Source organism: Pipistrellus hanaki (assembly GCF_964339955.1).
Source record: "Pipistrellus hanaki genome assembly, chromosome: 10".
In the NCBI taxonomy this organism is placed as follows: Eukaryota; Metazoa; Chordata; class Mammalia; order Chiroptera; family Vespertilionidae; genus Pipistrellus; species Pipistrellus hanaki.
In genome coordinates, this window is record NC_140512.1 from 11,789,776 (window position 1) to 11,809,535 (window position 19,760).

General features: G+C 40.1%; 1 protein-coding gene across 3 annotated transcripts in view; it reads right to left on the bottom strand.

Moving 5' to 3' along the window:
• Positions 1-2,915: 2,915 nt before the first annotated feature.
• The window catches only part of HECW1 (HECT, C2 and WW domain containing E3 ubiquitin protein ligase 1), a 99,610-nt gene continuing 82,765 nt past the window's right edge, over positions 2,916-19,760 (bottom strand). For all 3 annotated transcript variants that reach the window (XM_084896922.1, XM_084896921.1, XM_084896923.1), the window contains 7 exons: positions 18,806-18,958; positions 16,630-16,728; positions 15,721-15,850; positions 13,295-13,441; positions 11,816-11,930; positions 7,154-7,352; positions 2,916-6,311 (listed from right to left, as the gene is read on the bottom strand). In XM_084896922.1, the coding sequence (XP_084753048.1) occupies positions 6,200-6,311; positions 7,154-7,352; positions 11,816-11,930; positions 13,295-13,441; positions 15,721-15,850; positions 16,630-16,728; positions 18,806-18,958 (955 nt within the window). In that variant the 3' untranslated portion in view covers positions 2,916-6,199. The remainder of the gene's footprint in view (positions 6,312-7,153; positions 7,353-11,815; positions 11,931-13,294; positions 13,442-15,720; positions 15,851-16,629; positions 16,729-18,805; positions 18,959-19,760) is intronic.

Sequence of the window (19,760 nt, forward strand, 5' to 3'; positions counted from 1 at the left end):
TCGAGGGTTAGGAATTAGGTTATAGCCAGAGAACTCACATAATTATGGTATAAACACATTAGGGGCTTATGGTGTCTCATGTCCGGGGGCAGGCTGTCTGAGGCAGGTGCTGTGTCCGCGGTCCAGCTTCATTCTCATGCAGTCTCCGCACTTCAGGTTGCCACTGGGTTCCAAGATGGTGATGTTCTACTCACAGGTGAGCAGTTAAAATTGAGAGCTGCCTGATGGAGGCGCTCTATGAGGGAAGAACTATAGAATCCTCTTTCAGTAGCTGAATCCTATTTCAGTAGCTGTATAATGTTTTCAATATTAACCACTTTAGAGATACTTTGGGAACAGGATTTATATCACTTGCTTTTTTCTTTCGCTTTTTTAAGTATCAGTTTACCTTTAAGACTGACCCATTTAAGAGCATGAACTGTCAACATTAATAATTTTGTATCCTGCATAACTCTTATTATGACAAATTATGGAAACCGTGTATGTAATTATACTCCGTTGAGTGAAATAATAAAGATGAATGAAATTATGAACTTATGTCCTCCTGATTTCCATTTTTCTGACTTGAGGAAGAGCCTGGCTCCTCCTAGAGACAGGAGATGTCTCAACTTGGCAGTATGAAATTACCTCAAAAAATTAAAAATGGAACTGCCTTATGACCCAACTTTTCCACTTCTGGGAATTTATCCAAAGAGACCTGTCGAGAGGACCCCCAACCCCAGACTGCAAAACTTCGTGCCCATCGACCTGGATGAGTGGTGGGCACAGCAGTTCCTGGCCAGAATCACTAACTGCTCCTAGCCACTGCTTTGGAAGGAATGTTGCCTGCACTGCCACATGGCAGACCCTCTGCCAGGAGAGGACCATGGCACCCTGTATACCCACTGCAGCAGGTCGTGTTCCCCTCTGGGCCAGGCTGGATGCCAGCCACACCTGAAGTGCCAGCATTTGGACTTTTGTACCTTCTAACCCCTTGGCCCAGCTGTGCCAGGCTGCCAGGGGCTGAATCTCTCTGACCTCAATTCTGCTCACTGTGCCTGGGCACCAGCCCCTGGGGCTGGTATGGCAGAGCTCCAGGTTAATAAAGTCAAGAAACTGCAAAAAAACCCCACACAAAACAAACAAACAAACAAAAAACCAAACCCCCAAAAAACACAAAAAACAAAGAGACCCAAAACACTAATTCAAAAGATTGTATGTACCCTTATGTTCACTGCAGCATTATTTACAATAGCCAAGATTTGGAAGCAGCCCAAGAGTTCATCAATAGATGAGTGAATAAAAAAGCTGTGGTACATTTACACAGTGGAATGCTACGCTGTGGTAAAAATCTTATCTTTGCAACAGCATGGGTTGAACCTACAGAACATTATGCTAAGTGAAATAAGCCACTTAGAGAAAGATAAGTATTATATGATTTCACTCAAATGTGGAATTTAATGAACAAACTGAACTACCAAGCAAAATGGAAACAGACTCACAGGTAGAGAGCAGACAGACAGCTCTGGTGCACTGTGGGAGTGGAGGATTGAGGAAAAAAAAAGAACTCATGGACAACAATGAGGTGATTGTGGGGGTGAGAGTGGTGGGTGTAAGTGGAAGAGAGCATACAGGGGATAATGGTGGTGGGGAAAAAAAAGTAAAGGAATTCCAAAGATTAGAAGGTAGGAGAGAGGAATAGAACAAATTATCTCTCAAGGGCCTTGGAAGGAACTGAGTGTACCATCACCTTGATCTTGTTCTTCTAGCCTTCTTTGAGCCACCCAGTTTGTACTCCAAGAGAAGAGTTCTTTCCTTTTTTAAATCATCATCCAAGGATATATTTTTATTGATTTTGAGGGAGAGAGAGACAGAGAGAGAGAGAGAGAGAGGAGGGGATGGAGAGAGAGAGAGAAAAAGAAACACCTATTTGAGAGAAAAACATTGATCAGTTGCCTCTCATATGCGTTCCAACTGGGGATCAAACCCATAACCTAGGTATGTGCTGGAACTAGGAATTGAACCCACAACTTTCTGGTGTATGGGATGAGTCTCCAACCAGCTGAGCCATCTGGCCAGGGCAAAAGAAGAGCTATTTTCAGTTATAATGAGTCTAAACTAAATCCAGTAGTGTAGGTTTTTCCTTTTCTCAATCGTACCCATATTATTTTTTCCTAATAACATGTTTTCCCTCCCACCATACTAAATCAGCTTTTGACCACCATAAAAGCCACATAGTTTTTCTTTTCAACGCTTGGAAAGAGATACTATCATTGTGATACTGTAAGTTATTATATATGACATTGGACACAACATTTTGCCTACTGCTAACCCTTGTCCAAGAGTCTGTGTCCTTCTGAAACTGGTTTGGCTCAGTGGATAGAGCGTCGGCCTGCAGACTGAAGGGTCCCGGGTTTGATTCTGGTCAAGGGCACATACATTGGTTTTGGCCACATCCCCAGTCGGGGGTGTGCAGGAGGCGACTGATCAATGTTCCTCTTATCGATGTTTCTAGCTCTCTATCCCTCTCCCTTCCTCTCTGTAAAAGACAAATAAAATATATTTTAAAAAGAAAAAGAAAAACAAAAGAGTCTGTGTCATGAAGACTTTGTAAAAACATCTCAACAGGTATAAATTCAAAAAGCCCATGTATGCTTGGCTCAACATAAAGGAAACTCATAAAATGAAGCCCGTGTGGTTTATGTGCAGTTCTGATAGGCATGCAGAAGGAATTTGTTATGAAACCTGTTCCTTTATTCAAGAATTTGTGAGCACATATTATGTTTTCTTGATAAATAATATTTCCATGAATTGTTTATAATCGCAGCTGATAGACTTCTGTGTTGTTCTGTTGGTTATCTCCAACAAGAGAATAGGCATAATACAAATTGTTATGCATTACCTAGACTTCCACTTGCAATAAGGAACACAGACAATGCCATACCAAAGTGAGTTTATTGACATTCCTTGAAGGTGATATGATGGAAGAGAAAGCTTGGCCTGAGTATCATGTGACATTTCTCTTGTCAATGAAAGCAAAATCAGCCCAATAATGTGGACTTCTCCTGCTATTGACTAGAACAAAGACTTTTAGCAAAATTGTTATAGATATTTCCTTAGATAATTCAGAAGCTTCAGGAAGTAGGTTGATGGACTGACATTTACTCTATATTCTACCTGTTGGCATCTATTTTTTTTTCTATTGGAACAAAGGAACTCTATGTCACTAATAGAAAAAGAACACTTTCTCTTTTGACCTTATGAGGGCTGAAAACCTAGATTTTTATGTTATAGAATGAAAGCAATAATTTTAGTGAGCACTAAAATAATAATAATAATAATAATAATAATAATAATAATAATAAAGCACCACATTTGTTATGTGAAAGTCTAACTAGTTTCATTTTAAAGTGTTTCATTTTGACTTTGAAAACATTTGTGGCAATTGAGAAATTTTCTGAACCCAAAATTTGGACACACGGTTTGACACATGGACTGACAATGTCATAAAATGTAATATTTAAATGTCCTGGAAAGTCGAGTTCATTGACTTGCACAAAAATACACTTACTGTTAAAGGACATAGGGACATAGGTTAAAAAACAACACATTTAGATTTTTGTCATATTTAAAGCCTGCCAAAAATATATATCTTTCTTAAATTTGCATTGCCATTCAAAAAATTGTGCTACAATAGTGATGGTTAAAATTTTTTGTCAACTTATATATGCAGGAAGTTACAAAGAACTCAGGATATTTAGAATATTTCTGATCCTACAGAGTCAATTTTCTATTTTTAAGATTATTGTCTTCATATGACAGAATAAAATGTGATATCCATGAAATTAATAATACTATAGCATTTCAAAAGCAGTTTTCCAATTGTAACATGTTTTTCTCTTTTTTTTAATTATTCTTGTTTATCCCTCAATTAAGGGTAATATGCTTTACTAAAATTATCTCTAGAAGATCTTTTTTTAAAGAGAAATGCTGTTTATAAGGGATTAATTTTATAATATGTTATAGAGAAAACTCATACTTTAAATGAAAAAAAAATACAAGTGGTAACAAATAGATCTGTCTTGCCCCTTAAATTGCTTGAATTAATGAATATTAACATACATGTAACACCAAGTTCTAAAAATAATACATGCCTCCTATATTAGAAGGTCAAGCTCATTGGCTTACACAAAATAAAGGACATATAGCAATATATTCAAAGAGAACTGCAGCAGTAGTTTTATCCTATTATGTATTAAAGCATTAGAATTGTGAAATGGTCAGCATAATTCTCATGTTCTGATTTCATAAATACATAATAGCTCCACTGGAATCGACAATTTTTCAGATATTGAAATGTATACTGAATTTTATAGGTTCCCAAATTCCATATGATGTAACTTACACATTCAATTCTATCTTGGGAAATATTCTTTCTAGATGACAACTGAAAGCTAAATTTCTATAACATGTATATTCCCTGATTCACAGAAAGTACACTGTAGCAAGGGGTGCTGGGTATTGCAAATAATTCCTACGAAAAGAATGCTTCATATTGGAGTGCAAGGAACACAATGCACGTCCAGACACAGACTAATCTAATGAGAACAAGGCATGGCTTCATACGAAATGAACTTTGTCTTATGTCCCTCACCAGCTTTTCTTCATTTCCTGTATTAATAAACAAAAATGCGACATTTCAACAGTGGGGCCCTTTTCGCTCTTCTTTTCCCAGTGAAGAAAAACACTTTTTATGTATGACATTATTTCAGACAACATGGATAACAAGGTTAGAAAAATAGCAAAGGACTGTTATGCTTGGGTTTGTGTCAAATGTATTTGAGAGATTAGAATGTCTTTGGAGCTTGCAGTTGTTTTTCTGCAAACACAAAGTTTTCTGTGTTATCTCCTTACTGAATGCTAAAAGAAACTAGTGTCTATTTTGACACAAATCAACATGCCTTTGAGGTGTGAGGGCTCTGCTCTGGGAGATTGCTATGAATGAAAAAGCGCTATACTGCCCTTGACCCCTAACAAGCACCATCGCTATCTGCAGCTTCTTTTTTAGTGTGGTCCCTGGGGACAATCAGATGTGAAGAAATTTGAATAACATAATTAAGAAAACAGCATGAAAAATCAATATTCAAGTTAAAATAAAAATTTGTTTGCCTTACAAGTAATTACTTGGCTTTAATAGAAGTCATGAGATTATCTATGCATTTCCCCCCCATTTATGTGGGAGAACTGTAGCGAAACAGAATAAAAACAGTACAGCACTCAGGTATTCAAACCAACCTACTATGTTCCCCTTCTCTTTTTCCTGTTTGCTTCATCACACTGTATATAACACAACGGGGGCAGAAGCCTTGCCATTTATAGTAACTGTATAATGAGATCTCCTTCTTGGACATGTGCACGAGTTTGTGCTTCTTGTGTGGTGAATGCTCACGAAGGGGGTGTCCCTCGTAGATTTCTCTAAGCTGAAGTTGAGCCACAACCCCCACAGCCATTGGGATGCATTGTGTTGCATCAGTAGAAGGTGTTTATCTTGCTGTTATTATTTGTTGGAATTTGCACCATATGTTTAGGCCAGTTCCAGCTGATGGGACTGATGCCACATATAAATTATGAGTTGAATGTAATAAAAAAAATGTTGGGTTTTCTACTGCTGCTTTTAAATGGTTATATGCACAGGGAAAAGTAGAGCGGAGGGAAAGAAAGAGTTGATCAACTCCTAGTTTTAGAGTTGGTCGTTAGAAATTAGATATTAAAAAAAAAAAAGGTGGCTCTGCTCAGAAGACATGGGCATATAAAAGCTTGGAATGCTTAATGCTTACAATTTCCCCTTAAATTATATAAACGGAAGTAAACATTTATTACTATTTGGTCAAGTGTAGCATAACTAGCATTCCTATTTCATTGTTAGTAATGGAGGTATGTGGAGATATGCACAGATCTTGAGACAGCGGTTTTTTAATATTGCATACAGGCTAGCAGTTCATTGAAAATAGAGGAGATAAGCCTGGAGGTTATATCTTAGAAGAAGGCAGTTCTTCATGCACAGCTTTTGTCCATTCTGATTTGGTTTGAAAATAAAAATCATGAAGTTCCAACATCAAAGAAGATTTGATTCAGGGAAAGGGAAATGGAAAGGAAAATGGATTCTTCCAGAAAGGGTGGTGTCACTGTCCAGGAAAATGTAAGGTGAGTTTCCATTTCTTTATTCAAGTCCAAAAGTGCTAGTTTCTTCTACTGCTGTTAACAGCTTTTCGTACAGCATGGAGTATGAGGGATAAGGTGGAAGATCCAATCTGTTGAAGCATGTGTGTGCCCTGAATGGGGGAGAAAAGATTGGTGAAGGTGTTTTTTTCTCCAATGATATATCCGGTTTGGATATATCTATGATCAGTCAGAAGCAGTGAATCAGAAGTTAGCAGAACCACCATAAAACATCGCGAACTAGACTTGAATAGACCAGTTGAGGAAGTGGACTAACTAGAAACAGGTAGTTTGCAATTGTTAGCAAACCACACTGAACTAAAATTACACTAGCAAACCAATGGTATCAACTTTATTTTGCAATTAAGGTGTGAAAATGAATGTGGTTAGTGAAGGAGGCAGACATATAATTAGTATTGGAGGGTCATATTCCCAAGCCTCCTTGCCCACCTCTGACTCCTGGGTCTTAGTAAACCACACAGATTTAGGGATGCCCACAGATGGCTTGGAATTGAAGGTTAGACAAAGAGCTTCACGCATCAGAAAAAGCTAAAGGAATTCATCACCACCAAACCAGCATTATATGAAATGCTGGAAGGTATTCTTTAAGAAGAGGAAGAAGAAAAAGGTAAAGATAAAAATTATGAACAACGAATACATATCTATCAACAAGTGAATCTAAAAATCAACTGAATAAAAAATCTGATGAGCAGAATAAACTGGTAAATATAATAGAATCAGGGGCATAGAAAGGGAGTGGACTGACAATTCTCGGGGGGAAAAGGGGTGTGGAGGGTGTGGGAAGAGACTGGACAAAAATCATACACCTATGAATGAGGACAGTGAGGGAGGTAAGGGTAGAAGGTGGGGTGGGAACTGGTGGAGGGGGAAAAAAGAGGAACAATTGTAATAATCTGAACAATCAAGATTTATTAAATTAAAAAAAGCCTCATACCTGGGTAGAGATGTAATTTTCCCCCATTTCTCTATGCAAAAACGCCGAAGCCCATTGCTTCCTCGGAGGGCTGCAAAGCCTTCATAGGGCACACTTGATGTTCCTGTGACGAACTGAAGTAATCTTAACCTCTGCTCATTATTGAAGTGCTCCACCGCAGCCCAGAACCAGCGGATCACAAGATGCCCATCATGGTAACCTGAGTGGAGCGAGAACGAGAGCAAGTAGAAAAAAAAAAAAAAAAGGAAGGAGGGAGGGAATAAAGAGATGAAATCCACATCACGTGTGGTAAGAACAGAACAGCTGCTTTCGATCTGCTGATTTCTGTAGTATTGGCCTGTAGGTAAGTCTACAACAACTTGTGTAACTTGGTCAATTTTAAAAACAAAAGCAGATTTAGAAAGTATCTATTTTATACAAATGATTATGATGTTCTTAGAGATGTTTGGGAATCCATCAGTCATTTCCTGCCTCATAGAAATGTAGATAAGGAATGACTAGACTTAGTAGAGATCATTAAGATCCTTAAGAGAAAAACCCTCTATAATACAATCTTTTTTTAAAAAAAAATTGATTTTTTTACAGAGAAGAAGGAAGAGGGATAGAGAGCTAGAAACATTGATGAGAGAAACATTGATCAGCTGCCTCCTGCACACCACCTATTGGGGATGTGTCCTGCAACCAAGGTTCATGCCTTTGTCCGGAATTGAACCTGGGACTCTTCAGTTCGCAGGCCGACGCTCTATCCACTGAGCCAAACCAGTTAGGGCAATACAATCTTTTATTTTATTTTCTGTTTTTCTGATGTCAGATCTTGGTAACTACATATCACAGAAGAGTCTAGGACTTAAGAAAGCCTGGAGGTAAAGGGCAAGCTTGGTGAATGGAAGATGCTGGGCTCTCCAGCAGCCATTGATACCTACCCTTGGAGCAGCTGTGCTCAGGCCAACCGTGGGCTGAGATGAGTTGGGCTAATGGAAGAAGTATTGAGCCCCTCTCGCAGTACAGGTGAGAGACAAAGCTTGGATCAATTACTTAAGGTAATTAATTTGCTGCTGACTTTAAATGCAAGAGACATTCAAAGGTGGGAGAAATCAATGTAGAATGGGGTAGAGGCAGGAAAACCTTCATAAAGAAGAAGTAAGGTGTGAGTTAAATATGCGAAGTCTTTGTATGAGTAGAGGGGAGGAGGAGAACATTTCTGGTGAGGGAAATAAAGAATAACAAGGATGAGGAAGAAATATGGAGGACAGAGCAAGCTGACTAGCATAGACAGGGATCTGGCGAGGACTGGAAGGAAACTTGCTGGGAGAGTTAGAGGTCCTTAACAGCCAGAGACATTTTGACTTGATATCTTGGGTCAGTGGTTTTCCTACCAGAATAAGAAGGGCCTAGAGTTTCCACAAAGGCTTCTCATGGCTGAGTGTATTAGGGAGATAAGGTAGCCTGAGATGGCAGGTCTCTCCCTCTCCCTCTCCCTCTCCCTCTCCCTCTCCCTCTCCCTCTCCCTCTCCCTCTCCCTCTCCCTCTCCCTCTCCCTCTCCCTCTCCCTCTCCCTCTCCCTCTCCCTCTCCCTCTCCCTCTCCCTCTCCCTCTCCCTCTCCCTCTCCCTCTCCCTCTCCCTCTCCCTCTCCCTCTCCCTCTCCCTCTCCCTCTCCCTCTCCCTCTCCCTCTCCCTCTCCCTCTCCCTCTCCCTCTCCCTCTCCCTCTCCCTCTCCCTCTCCCTCTCCCTCTCCCTCTCCCTCTCCCTCTCCCTCTCCCTCTCCCTCTCCCTCTCCCTCTCCCTCTCCCTCTCCCTCTCCCTCTCCCTCTCCCTCTCCCTCTCCCTCTCCCTCTCCCTCTCCCTCTCCCTCTCCCTCTCCCTCTCCCTCTCCCTCTCCCTCTCCCTCTCCCTCTCCCTCTCCCTCTCCCTCTCCCTCTCCCTCTCCCTCTCCCTCTTATAGTGATTGGGGTTTCTCTGTCAACGAACTCTCCTATAAATAATGAGCTTGTTTTGTGGGTAGGAAGTAGCATGATGAAAACAATGTTCCAGGAAGACTAGTTTGGCAGTGTGAAGGTGAATAGTTAGGAGGGATTAGAAATTGGTTTCGGAGAGACCACAGAACAGATATTGCAAACAAGGACTAAGGTGAAGATAGTGCTAATTCTATAGGAATTGGGACACAATTCCCTGCCAACAGGCAAACCAGCTCAGGAGCTGGCTCATGGAGGATGGCATCCCCTGGTGAATCTACCCTGAGTTAGGCCAGAGATGACCACCGGGGTTACTGTCAGCTGAAGGAAGGTTCAGGTGGGAAGCTGGAGGAAGGCATATAGAAGAACGGTAATGAGTACACATGCATTAAAGTAAGAGCAAGTTTTTGTAGTCTTGCTGAAACCGGTTTGGCTTAGTGGATAGAGCATTGGCCTGCGGACTGAAAGGTCCCAAGTTCGATTCCGGTCAAGGGCATGTACCTTGGTTTTGGGCATGTCCCTAGTAGGGGGTGTGCAAGAGGCAGCTGATCAATGATTCTCTCTCATCAATGTTTCTACGGTAACTCTCTCTATTCCTCTCCCTCTCTGTAAAAAAATCAATAAAATATATTTAAAAAAAGTTTTTGTAATCTTAAAAAAGTGATGACATATATATATATCTATGGCCTAGAGTTTCCACAAAGGCTTCTCATGGCTGAGTATATTAGGGAGATAAGGTAGCCTGAGACGCTATATATATGCACACTCTGAATGGTCAGATTATTATGATCTCTGAACGCATAATAATCTGGCCATTCAGTGTGTGTGTGTGTGTGTGTGTGTGTGTGTGTATCCGGTGCATGAATTTGTGCATGGGTGGGGGCCGGCCAGCCTGGCCAGGGGGAGGGCACATGGGCAGTTGGCCAGCCTGCCTGCTGGTCGAACTCCTGGTGGAGGGGACAATTTGCATATTAGCCTTTTATTATATAGGATATACACTGGCCAGATTATTATGTGTTCAGAGAGCATAATAATCTGGCTATATATATATATATATATATATATATATATATATATATATATATCTTTAACCACAAAAGACCTATTTACAAAAATGACTATGTATGTAAAATATTCATAATAGGTAAAATCGTAGATATATTGGGTCGGCAGCTAAGTAATTGCGGGTTTCACACATATATGGCTTCAGTTGAATTTTTAGGTTTGCAGACGTAGTACAAATGTAAAACACATTTTGTTATTTGATAGTTGGCTATTCAGCTGTTAATCAGTAAAAAAAAGTTTTTTGATCTGTTTTGTAATTTTCGTTTGGCGTTCGTTGAAAAATGGAAAATCAAAAGGAACATTTTCGTCATATTTTGCTTTTTTATTTCTGCAAAGGGAAAAACGCATCGCAAGCTCATAAAAAGTTATGTGCTGTTTATGGTGACGAAGCCTTAAAAGAACGGCAGTGTCAAAATTGGTTTGCCAAATTTCGTTCTGGTGATTTTTCACTCAAAGATGAAAAACGCTCTGGTCGTCCAGTTGAAGTTGATGACGCCCTAATCAAAGCAATAATCAATTCGGACTGTCACAGTATAACACGTGAGATTGCAGAGAAGCTTCATGTATCACATACATGCATTGAAAATCACTTAAAACAACTTGGCTATGTTCAAAAACTCGATACATGGGTTCCTCACGAACTGAAAGAATCACAGTTAACGCAACGCATTAGCAGCTGCGATTTGCTAAAGAAACGTAATGAAAATGATCCATTTTTAAAACGACTGATAACTGGCAATGAAAAATGGGTTGTTTACAACAATATCAAGCAGAAAAGATCGTGGAGCAGGTTTGAACCAACTCAAACAACATCAAAAGCTGATATTCATCAAAAGAAGGTTTTGTTATCAGTTTGGTGGGATTACAAAGGAATTGTCTACTTTGAACTCTTACCACCCAACCGAACGATCAATTCTGATGTCTACATTGAACAACTAACGAAATTAAACAATGCAGTTGAAGAAAAGCGGCCCGAATTGACAAATCGAAAAGGTGTTGTATTCCATCATGACAATGCAAGGCCACACACATCTTTGGTCACTCGGCAAAAATTAATGGAGCTTGGTTGGGATGTTTTGCCACATCCACCATATAGTCCTGACCTTGCACCATCTGATTACTTTTTGTTTCGATCTTTACAAAACTCCTTGAATGGTAAAAATTTCAATAATGATGATGATGTCAAATCGTACCTGATTCAGTTTTTTGCTAATAAAAACCAGAAGTTTTTTCAACGTGGGATTATGATGCTGCCTGAAAGATGGCAAAAGGTCATTGATCAAAATGGGCAATACATTACAGAATAAAGTTATTTAGTTCCATGAAAAAATTGTCTTTGATTTTCTTTTAAAAATCCGCAATTACTTAGTTGCCGACCCAATAGAATGCACATTGATGGTTGCCAGGGTTGGTGAAGAATGGGGAGCAACTGCTTAATGAGTACAAGTTTCCTTTTGGGATGATGGAAATGTTTGGGAACCAGCTAAAAGTGATGGTTGAGCAACCCTGTGAACATACTAAATGCCATTGGATTGCTTACTTTAAAATGGTGAATTTATTATGTCAATTTCACCTCAAAATTCTTTAAAAAACCGATGACTTGTGTCTGTGTTAGCTATAGCATCGCAAGCCCTGCCAGCTCACCTCCCCGGTACTCGGTGTTATTCCGCCAGTCATTTAGGTCGATTTCTGCTGTGCCAGCTATCACCAGCTCCAGTTCCCTGGCATCGAACACGGAGACAAGCCTAGAGTCTATGACCTGAAATACAGATGAGGCTTCAGCATACAGGTCCACCCACATTGAAAGTTCTATTCATTATTATTATTTCTGTGGTTCAAGCCGGGAAACAGATCATCATTTACACCTTTTTTTTCTCTCTCTCTCAATGTGCTATTATTGTGACTTACACATTTTGAAATACAAACCACTCATAAGCTCAGAATCAAAACAGGCCCCATGTTGGCCCACCTGGCTGACATGGCTCAGTGGTTGAGCGTTGACCTATGAATCAAGAGATCAAGGTTTGTAGGCTCAGTCCCCAGTGTGGGGCATGCAGGAGGCAGCTGATCAATGATTCTGTCTCCTCACTGACATTTCTATCTCTATCTCCCTCTCCCTTTCTCTCTGAAATCAATAAAAAATATATATATTTTAAAAAAGTCCAATGCTTTTCACCACCTCTGATACTGCCCCACCCCAATGATGTTATTAACAAACCTGACTTGACTTTCCTAGTCACTTTTAAATTTTCAAGAAAACTTGCATTTTAAAGGCAGAAAGGTCTAAATCACTTTGAAGTGACTCAATAGCTATTAGTATTACCACTTTACCTAAAAGGTATCTTCTCTTCCACATCAAACTATAACTTATTTCCTAGGAAAGAGCATTAAAAGCATTATATTTTTCTTTCCTTTTTCCCCTCACTTCAATTCCCCTTTATTCAAAGATCTGGGAGCACCTGCCTTGTTAGGGTTCTGAACTCTGGCTTTCTGTCTCCTTGTCAGATGTATCAGGCACGACTGAACATGTATAGTGGGTATTATCTTTAACCAAATCAGTGGTGCATGAGCCAGTGACCCATGCTGTACTTCACTGTGGCAGGGAAAGAAGACCCAAGCCCCTAAAAAACATTTAGAGCCTCTTGTTTATAAACTGGAAAAGCTTGTGGATGCCAATTTTTGGTGCACAGAAAGGCAAGCAGCTGTCATGGTCCCCAAAATTTACAGTGTTGGCATTCATTATATGACACAAAGTGACACTGACACAAAATAAAAATCTACTAAGAATGGACATTGCCTGCCAATGACTTCACTTCTTTTATCTTAATTTCATTGAATGGAAGGAAATGCAACATGCACCGGGCACACCAGGGACACACCAACACCGATTTTGTGAGAGGTTTTTTTTTTTTTTTTTTTTTTTTTTTTTTTTTTTTTTTTTTTTTTATCTGCAAGAAGAATTTCCCGGGAACTCTGGTCTCTCATTTATCTACCTGGCACTCTGGTGAGTAGAGCTGAGCCCTTTGCCTGCCTTGGTTCTTCTCCCTTTAGCCTCACACGCTGTGTCCAGTGATGAAAGCCTTGGCCCAAACCCTGCCTTCTTCAGTCAGGCCTGGGCCTTACCTCATAGAAGCCCCGCACCAGTGCCTCTGTCTGCTGCACCACACCACGCTCCACCCGCCACTTCACCATCCTCTCGATGTACTCTTTCTTGTTCTTTTCCGTCACCTGGGTGTTGGCTCCTCCAGATTTTAACTCCCTTTCTGTTACCTTGTAGGAAAACAGAAAGATTGTGATGTGTATTACCTAAGCTCACAGTAAGACAAACACATTTTGGGTGGATGAACTAGATATAAAAAGTCCTCTTCACATCAGTTCAGTGTCAATACTTCCTTACTTCTTTTCTTTTCCTGGAAGTTACTAAAAAAGATTCTGTCCCTAGCTGGTTTGGCTTAGTGGATAGAAAGTTGGTCTGGGGATTTAAGGGTCCTGGGTTTGATTCCGGTCAAGGGCACACACCTAAGTTGTGCAGGAGGCAACCAATCGATGTGTTTCTCTCTGTTTCTCCTCCTTCCTCCCACTCTCTCTAAAAATCATTGGAAGCAAAATAGCATAGGGTGGGCAGACAGCTTTCAGAGACAGGTAAAATAGTGACAGAAGATTGACAGCTTGACCTTGAGAAAAGAAACAGAGAGTGACATTGCCACTTAGTATGGTGATGCCTGTTTGTTAGGACAAGTTTGAATCATCCCGAAAAGTTAAGGGCAGGAGATCCAAGGCGGCGGCAGACTAGGTGGGTATTACACTCACCACCTCCCAGGACCAAACTGGATTTATAACAAAAAAATAGAAAAAATTAACCTGAATAACCAACTGAAGATTAGCTGAACAGAAGTCTTACAACCAAGGATTACCAAGAAAAAGCCATATCAAAGAAATTGCACCAAAGAAATTGCCTTAAGTCTAGTGACAAGCAGCATCTGACATTAGCGGGAATCAGACTCCCTCCAGAGAAGCTCCAGAACCAACACTCCCAGTGGCCACCTTTAGACAACATCAAAGCAGGACCCAATGAGCTTCACAAGTGGCGTATTCAAAGGGAGATCTTGCCACACACACGCTGAGGCACATTCTGCTTTGTGTGGCCAGCACCTGCCCAGCAACTCCTACACCGTGTGGATGGGGTTGATCTCAGTCAGCAAGCCTGAGGGTCGACTCCACACACAAATGGGCCAATAGCAATCAAGACTTCCATTCAGCTCCATGCCAGGCAGTTCTGAATGATAGCTGTTCTGTAGTGTAGTTGTAATTCTGATGTGGTTGTGGGAGGAGGCGAGTACTATGTTTATCCATGCTGCCTACTTGGCTGGCGCCCTCTGGAGTTTATTTTAGTGTAATGATTTAAGTTAGAATTCTAACTTAAAAAATGTTATTATTGCTACCCAGTTGCCTTAACACAATTTTCTAAGAAGTTGCATTTATTTTACAAATTTGCCCTCCACTGTAGAGCCAATGTAAAGGATGGGCTAAAAGTAATTATTGCCCAAGACACAGCGTATTTTACACATTCATCTAGTACATGGCAGGACAGGAAAGCAAATAATATATTTTTGAATACATTTAAATGTGCTTTTCATAGTGGTAGGAAGAATAATTTTTCTTTAAAAATGTAAACGAGTATTCTTCAGAGGTGTGTTTATACAAATAAAATAAAACAGAACATTGCCATTTTCTCGGACCTATTCAAGATTCTTGATTGGCATGTGGATTGCAAGGTTCAGTGGGTAACTCTCACCCATAGACTTAGCACATTGTCCATATTCATGCAAGTTACTTATAAAGTATCCTCAGTTAATTCTCAAAACAATCTTATTACAAATTACCACATGTTATGGGCTGTCTGGGTCTCTTGTAAATGATATTCTGAAAATGTTAATTGTGAAATCTGCTCAGGCTATAGTTAGCCTGATAAAACTGTAACCCAGAAGATTCAGTGTTACATAAATGCTGATGGAAAACAAATGGGAAGCTTTATTTAAATAGTTTTCAAATACAAATTTTGGAGGACTAAATATCTAGATGCTAGTATAGCCAAATTCATAAAAAGAGAATGCAGAATTTTGCTTATAAAGTGCAGGAAAGGAGAAATGGGGAATTGTTTAATGGGTATGATATCAGGTTTGCAAGATGATATATTTCAGAAGGGGAGGGGAGATTGGGAAGAGGTTAAACAAAGAACTTATATGCATATATGCATAGCCCGTGGGCAAACATTAGTGTGGGGAAGGCCTGAGGAGGGGGGAGGGAGTGGGGTAGAATGGGTCAACGGTGGGGGAGGGGGAGGAAAGAGGACATTTGTCATAGTTTGAACAATAAAGTTTTTTTTTTTTTTTTTTAAAGAGTAAGTTCTGGGGGTAGTTTCACAACAACGTCAATACTCTTACCAATATTGAACTTTACACTTGAAAGTTGTTAACATGGTAAATTTTATGTCAATTTTTTCACAATAAAAAACAAAATCCCTTTTCCAAGCCCCACATCTTACAAACCTGACCAAAAACCTCTTCATTAACAGTGAAAGTGAGGTCTAGGATATCTGTGATGTTGTTGTCCTTCATCCATTGCAAGCTCTGGTGGAATTCCTCATCCAAATATTCCAGGTCACTTAAATCGCAGGGCCTGGGTCCATTCAAAGGGAGAAAGGTAAAACAAATGATTGTCACGACTGCATTTTAAAATGTCTTTATGCCACTCCTGTCTAAAACAACACAGATTTGTTCTAACAATGTGACACTTTTGAATATATTTATGTATCTTTTACTCTTTTAAAAACAAAATATTATGATATCCACAAAAATAAACATGAAATAATTATTGACTCACGAACTCTCCACGGCAATTGGAGAAAAGTAATATTTAAAAACATAAGTTTTAGAGAGATCAATACAACTTAGTAATTTAATGAAATGTTTGTCATTACTTATGCAAACTATAATTATCTATGAAAACTAATTCATATCCACTATATAATGTTATAATAGGCTTCTACTATGCTTTCAGAACATCTCCAAATGCCTTTTTATTGCATTAAAAGGTTTATGTGATATCTAAGAACTCAGAAAAATAAACTACCATAAACTTAATAGGAATTGTTAGGCAAAATAGGGACAAGAGGGCTAGCAGTGGTTATCAACCTTTCTAATGCCGAGACCCTTTAATACAGTCCCTCATGTTTGGTAACCCCCAACCATAAAATTATTTTGATTGCTACTCAATAACTGTAGTTTTGCTTGTGTTATGAATCGTAATTTAAATATCTGTGTTTTCCGATGGTCTTTGGTGCACAGCTGCTGTAGAGACCAGGGGTTTAGAACCATGGGCTAGAGGGACTAACTAGGGAGGCCAGCACTTGTCCTGTAGGGGGGGGCCAGGCCTACTCCGGTTTGCAATACACTTACAGTCTCAGGAGTGCCTTATAGAAGGGCCTTGTGAAGAAGGCGTCCAGCAGGTACTGATGAATCAGAGCCAGGCCTAGGATCCGACCACTAAACCTGAACCTGGAACGCACACAAGGTGGGGATTTAAGGGCAGTAGAAATTTACACAGTTAAACATGTTAATTTGTGCCTTTATTTGATGTGTTTCTTTAGAGCACTCATCTTAGGCTACTTAAGGAATCAATTGATGACACATGGGAGGCGCCTCCTTATTCTTTACCATAAACAATACCGATGTGCTCTTCTCTCCCCCAGTTACCAGAATTACCAGAGTAATTTTGCCAGGATCTTCTTTTCAGACCTGAGAGTATAAGAAGCCAAGAGAAGAGAAGCACTGGTGAAGGGGAATTATGGGTAAACAGCCCAAACTGACCTTGAGGAAGACCTAAACACAAGGCCATGGACAGTTTTCTAGACCAGTGTTTCCCAAACTTTTGACATATGTGTACCCCTTCTATAATTTTCGTAACGCTGAGTACCCCTTGTCCTCATGAGAACGTAGAATTAGGCACAGCTAAGCACAGTGCAGTGCATATCCCCACCAAACTCCGGTGCAACGCGTGCCCCCACCAAACTCTTCCCGTACCCCTGGGGGTACGCGTACCGCACTTTGGGAAACACTGACTAGACCATCCATCCTTACTATTAAAACATCCTAGAGAAACCACCTGAAGGTTATGTGCGTCCAATACAGATGGCAGTTGAGCTCAAAGTCAGTGGGAAGAATTATACCGAATCCCACTCTGGTAGGCAATAGTGGAGCCTCCAGCTGTGAATACGTTTTCCCTTTTCATTTTGTGGGTGGTTTTCTTTGTTGTGCAGAAACATTTTGGTTTGAGGTAGTCCCACTTATTTTCCCCTTTGTTTCTCTTGCCCTAAGAGGTGTATAAGTGGAAATCCTGCTACCTGAGATGTCTGAGATTTTACAGCCTATTTTTATTGTTTCACAACTTACATTGAAGTCTTTCATCCATTTTAAGTTTATTCCTGTGTGTGGTATAAGTTGGTATAGAAGCATTTTTTTCTCCCAGGTACCTGTGTAATTTTCCAAACACCACTTATTCAAGTTACTATCTTTACTCCATTGTATGCTTTGCCTGTCTTTGTGTTTCTGTCTCATAGGTTTCTTCATCGCTTTATTGAGAGTGATAGAAAAAGAAATGACAGGAGAAGGCCAACTCTTGTTTTATCACTTGTGTCAAATGCTTGATGTAGACTCCTTCCTGCCTGAGCTCAAGAACTACAGAGCCGAGACTATTTGAAGAGAGATGGCATGGCAATAGCTATACACCTTGGCAGAAGTGGGTTATCTGATGCTACAAAACCAAAATACCGGAATTTGGCCTGTAAGTCCAGTAGGCCCAGGTACGTCCAGTAGGCCCAGAAACTCCCATCACCAGCAGCCATTGCAACATATCATAAGTAATCAATGTCACAACAATCACACTAGCAATTTCCAGGAATCATTTTCTTATGAAGTCCTGAAACTCCTGCAGTGAGAGCAGGGGTAATTTTCAAATCAGGTGCTGTGGAGACACAGCAGGAAAGTGCATGCATGCTTCACTCCCCATGCAGATTTCTGGAGGCTTCTAATACTTGAAGTATCTCGCCTACAGAACTGTACAGAATTGATAATACTTATCTTCTTACACATAGCAGTAAGTGGTAATAGATGCCTCAATAGGAGAAAACCAGAGATAACTAGATTTTTTGAGTCAGAAAGACACTTAGAGATCATGTGACCTAACAGTCTTATTTTACAGTAAGACAGAGAAGCTGATGTCCACAATGCTAAAGCTATTGGTCCTTAAGTGTACAAATGTAAAAGAATCTCAAACCCATATATATTTCCAAGGAGCCTCCACTGGGGACTCCTAATTTTAGTAGAATTATCAGCATTTAGGACCTATGTGTACCTACCTTAGTGTCATCTCAGAAGGCAATTACTGTTTCTTACATAAATTTGAAGAGGTCAATAAATTTGCAGTGTCTTTAGTATTTATTTTGTATTCTGATGCTTTGCTATTCATGCTCATCACCCATCATTCTCTCTGGCCCACTGCTCTAAAAACTGTTGCCCTCTGACTAAGAAAGACTAAAACTTTCAAACATAAGAAAGCAAAAATTCTAGATCTTACCATTCTAGATGGTTTTCCACAAATGCAGACATGGGACTGATTTGCACCGTGTAAGTATCATTTGCAGAATATTCAAAGAGTCCGTAGTAAGGGTTGAAGAGCTCCTGAGACAAAAGGAAGAAGAACTCTCGAGAAGGACCACTGTAATCCAGGCTGTGAAGGAAGCAGAGGCCCAGGAATCTATTATGAACAGGACGCAGGGGACTCACCTCTATCTGGGTGCTAGTGTGCTCTTTCAGAGTCAGTATTGGGGAAGGTCAAGAGCAGCCTTGGCTCTTTGGAGTGGAAGCCAATGGAAGTATTAATTTGCTATAGAAAAATGAGGATGTGGTCATTGGTTTGGGGAAGTTCTCACTCAGATTTCCATAAGTGAACTCTTACGGCAATGCTCCTTAACCTTTCCTCTTCTTTGTTTTTTAAAATTATATAACAACTATTGAATAAAACACACAGTTGGCCCATTAAAAACAAAGACATTGTTTGTGGGAGGCACAAGAGAATTTCCTGACAGTGTGTGTATGTGCACATATGTGCATATGTGTGAATTAAGAAGTTTCCAAGTTCATTCTGATATGCCCTTTTAGGTGGGTTGCCCTCTATGATTGAGATGATTTTCCATGAAGCCACTCAAATCATGTAACAAATTTGGTATATAGTGGTATATGTGCACTTTAGGAGGAAGTTTTTTTTTTTTTTTTTTTAAATATATTTTATTGATTTTTAACAGAGAGAAAGGGAGAGAGATAGAGAGCTAGAAATGTCAATGGGAGAGAAACATCGACTAGCTGCCTCCTGCACCTCCCCCTCCCCCCCACTGGGGATGCGCTTGCAACCAAGGTACATGCCCTTGACCGGAATCGAACCTGGGACCTCTCAGTCTGCAGACCGACGCTCTACCACTGAGCCAAACCGGCTTCAGCAGGAAGAGGTTTTTTTTATTAGATACTCAAAAGTG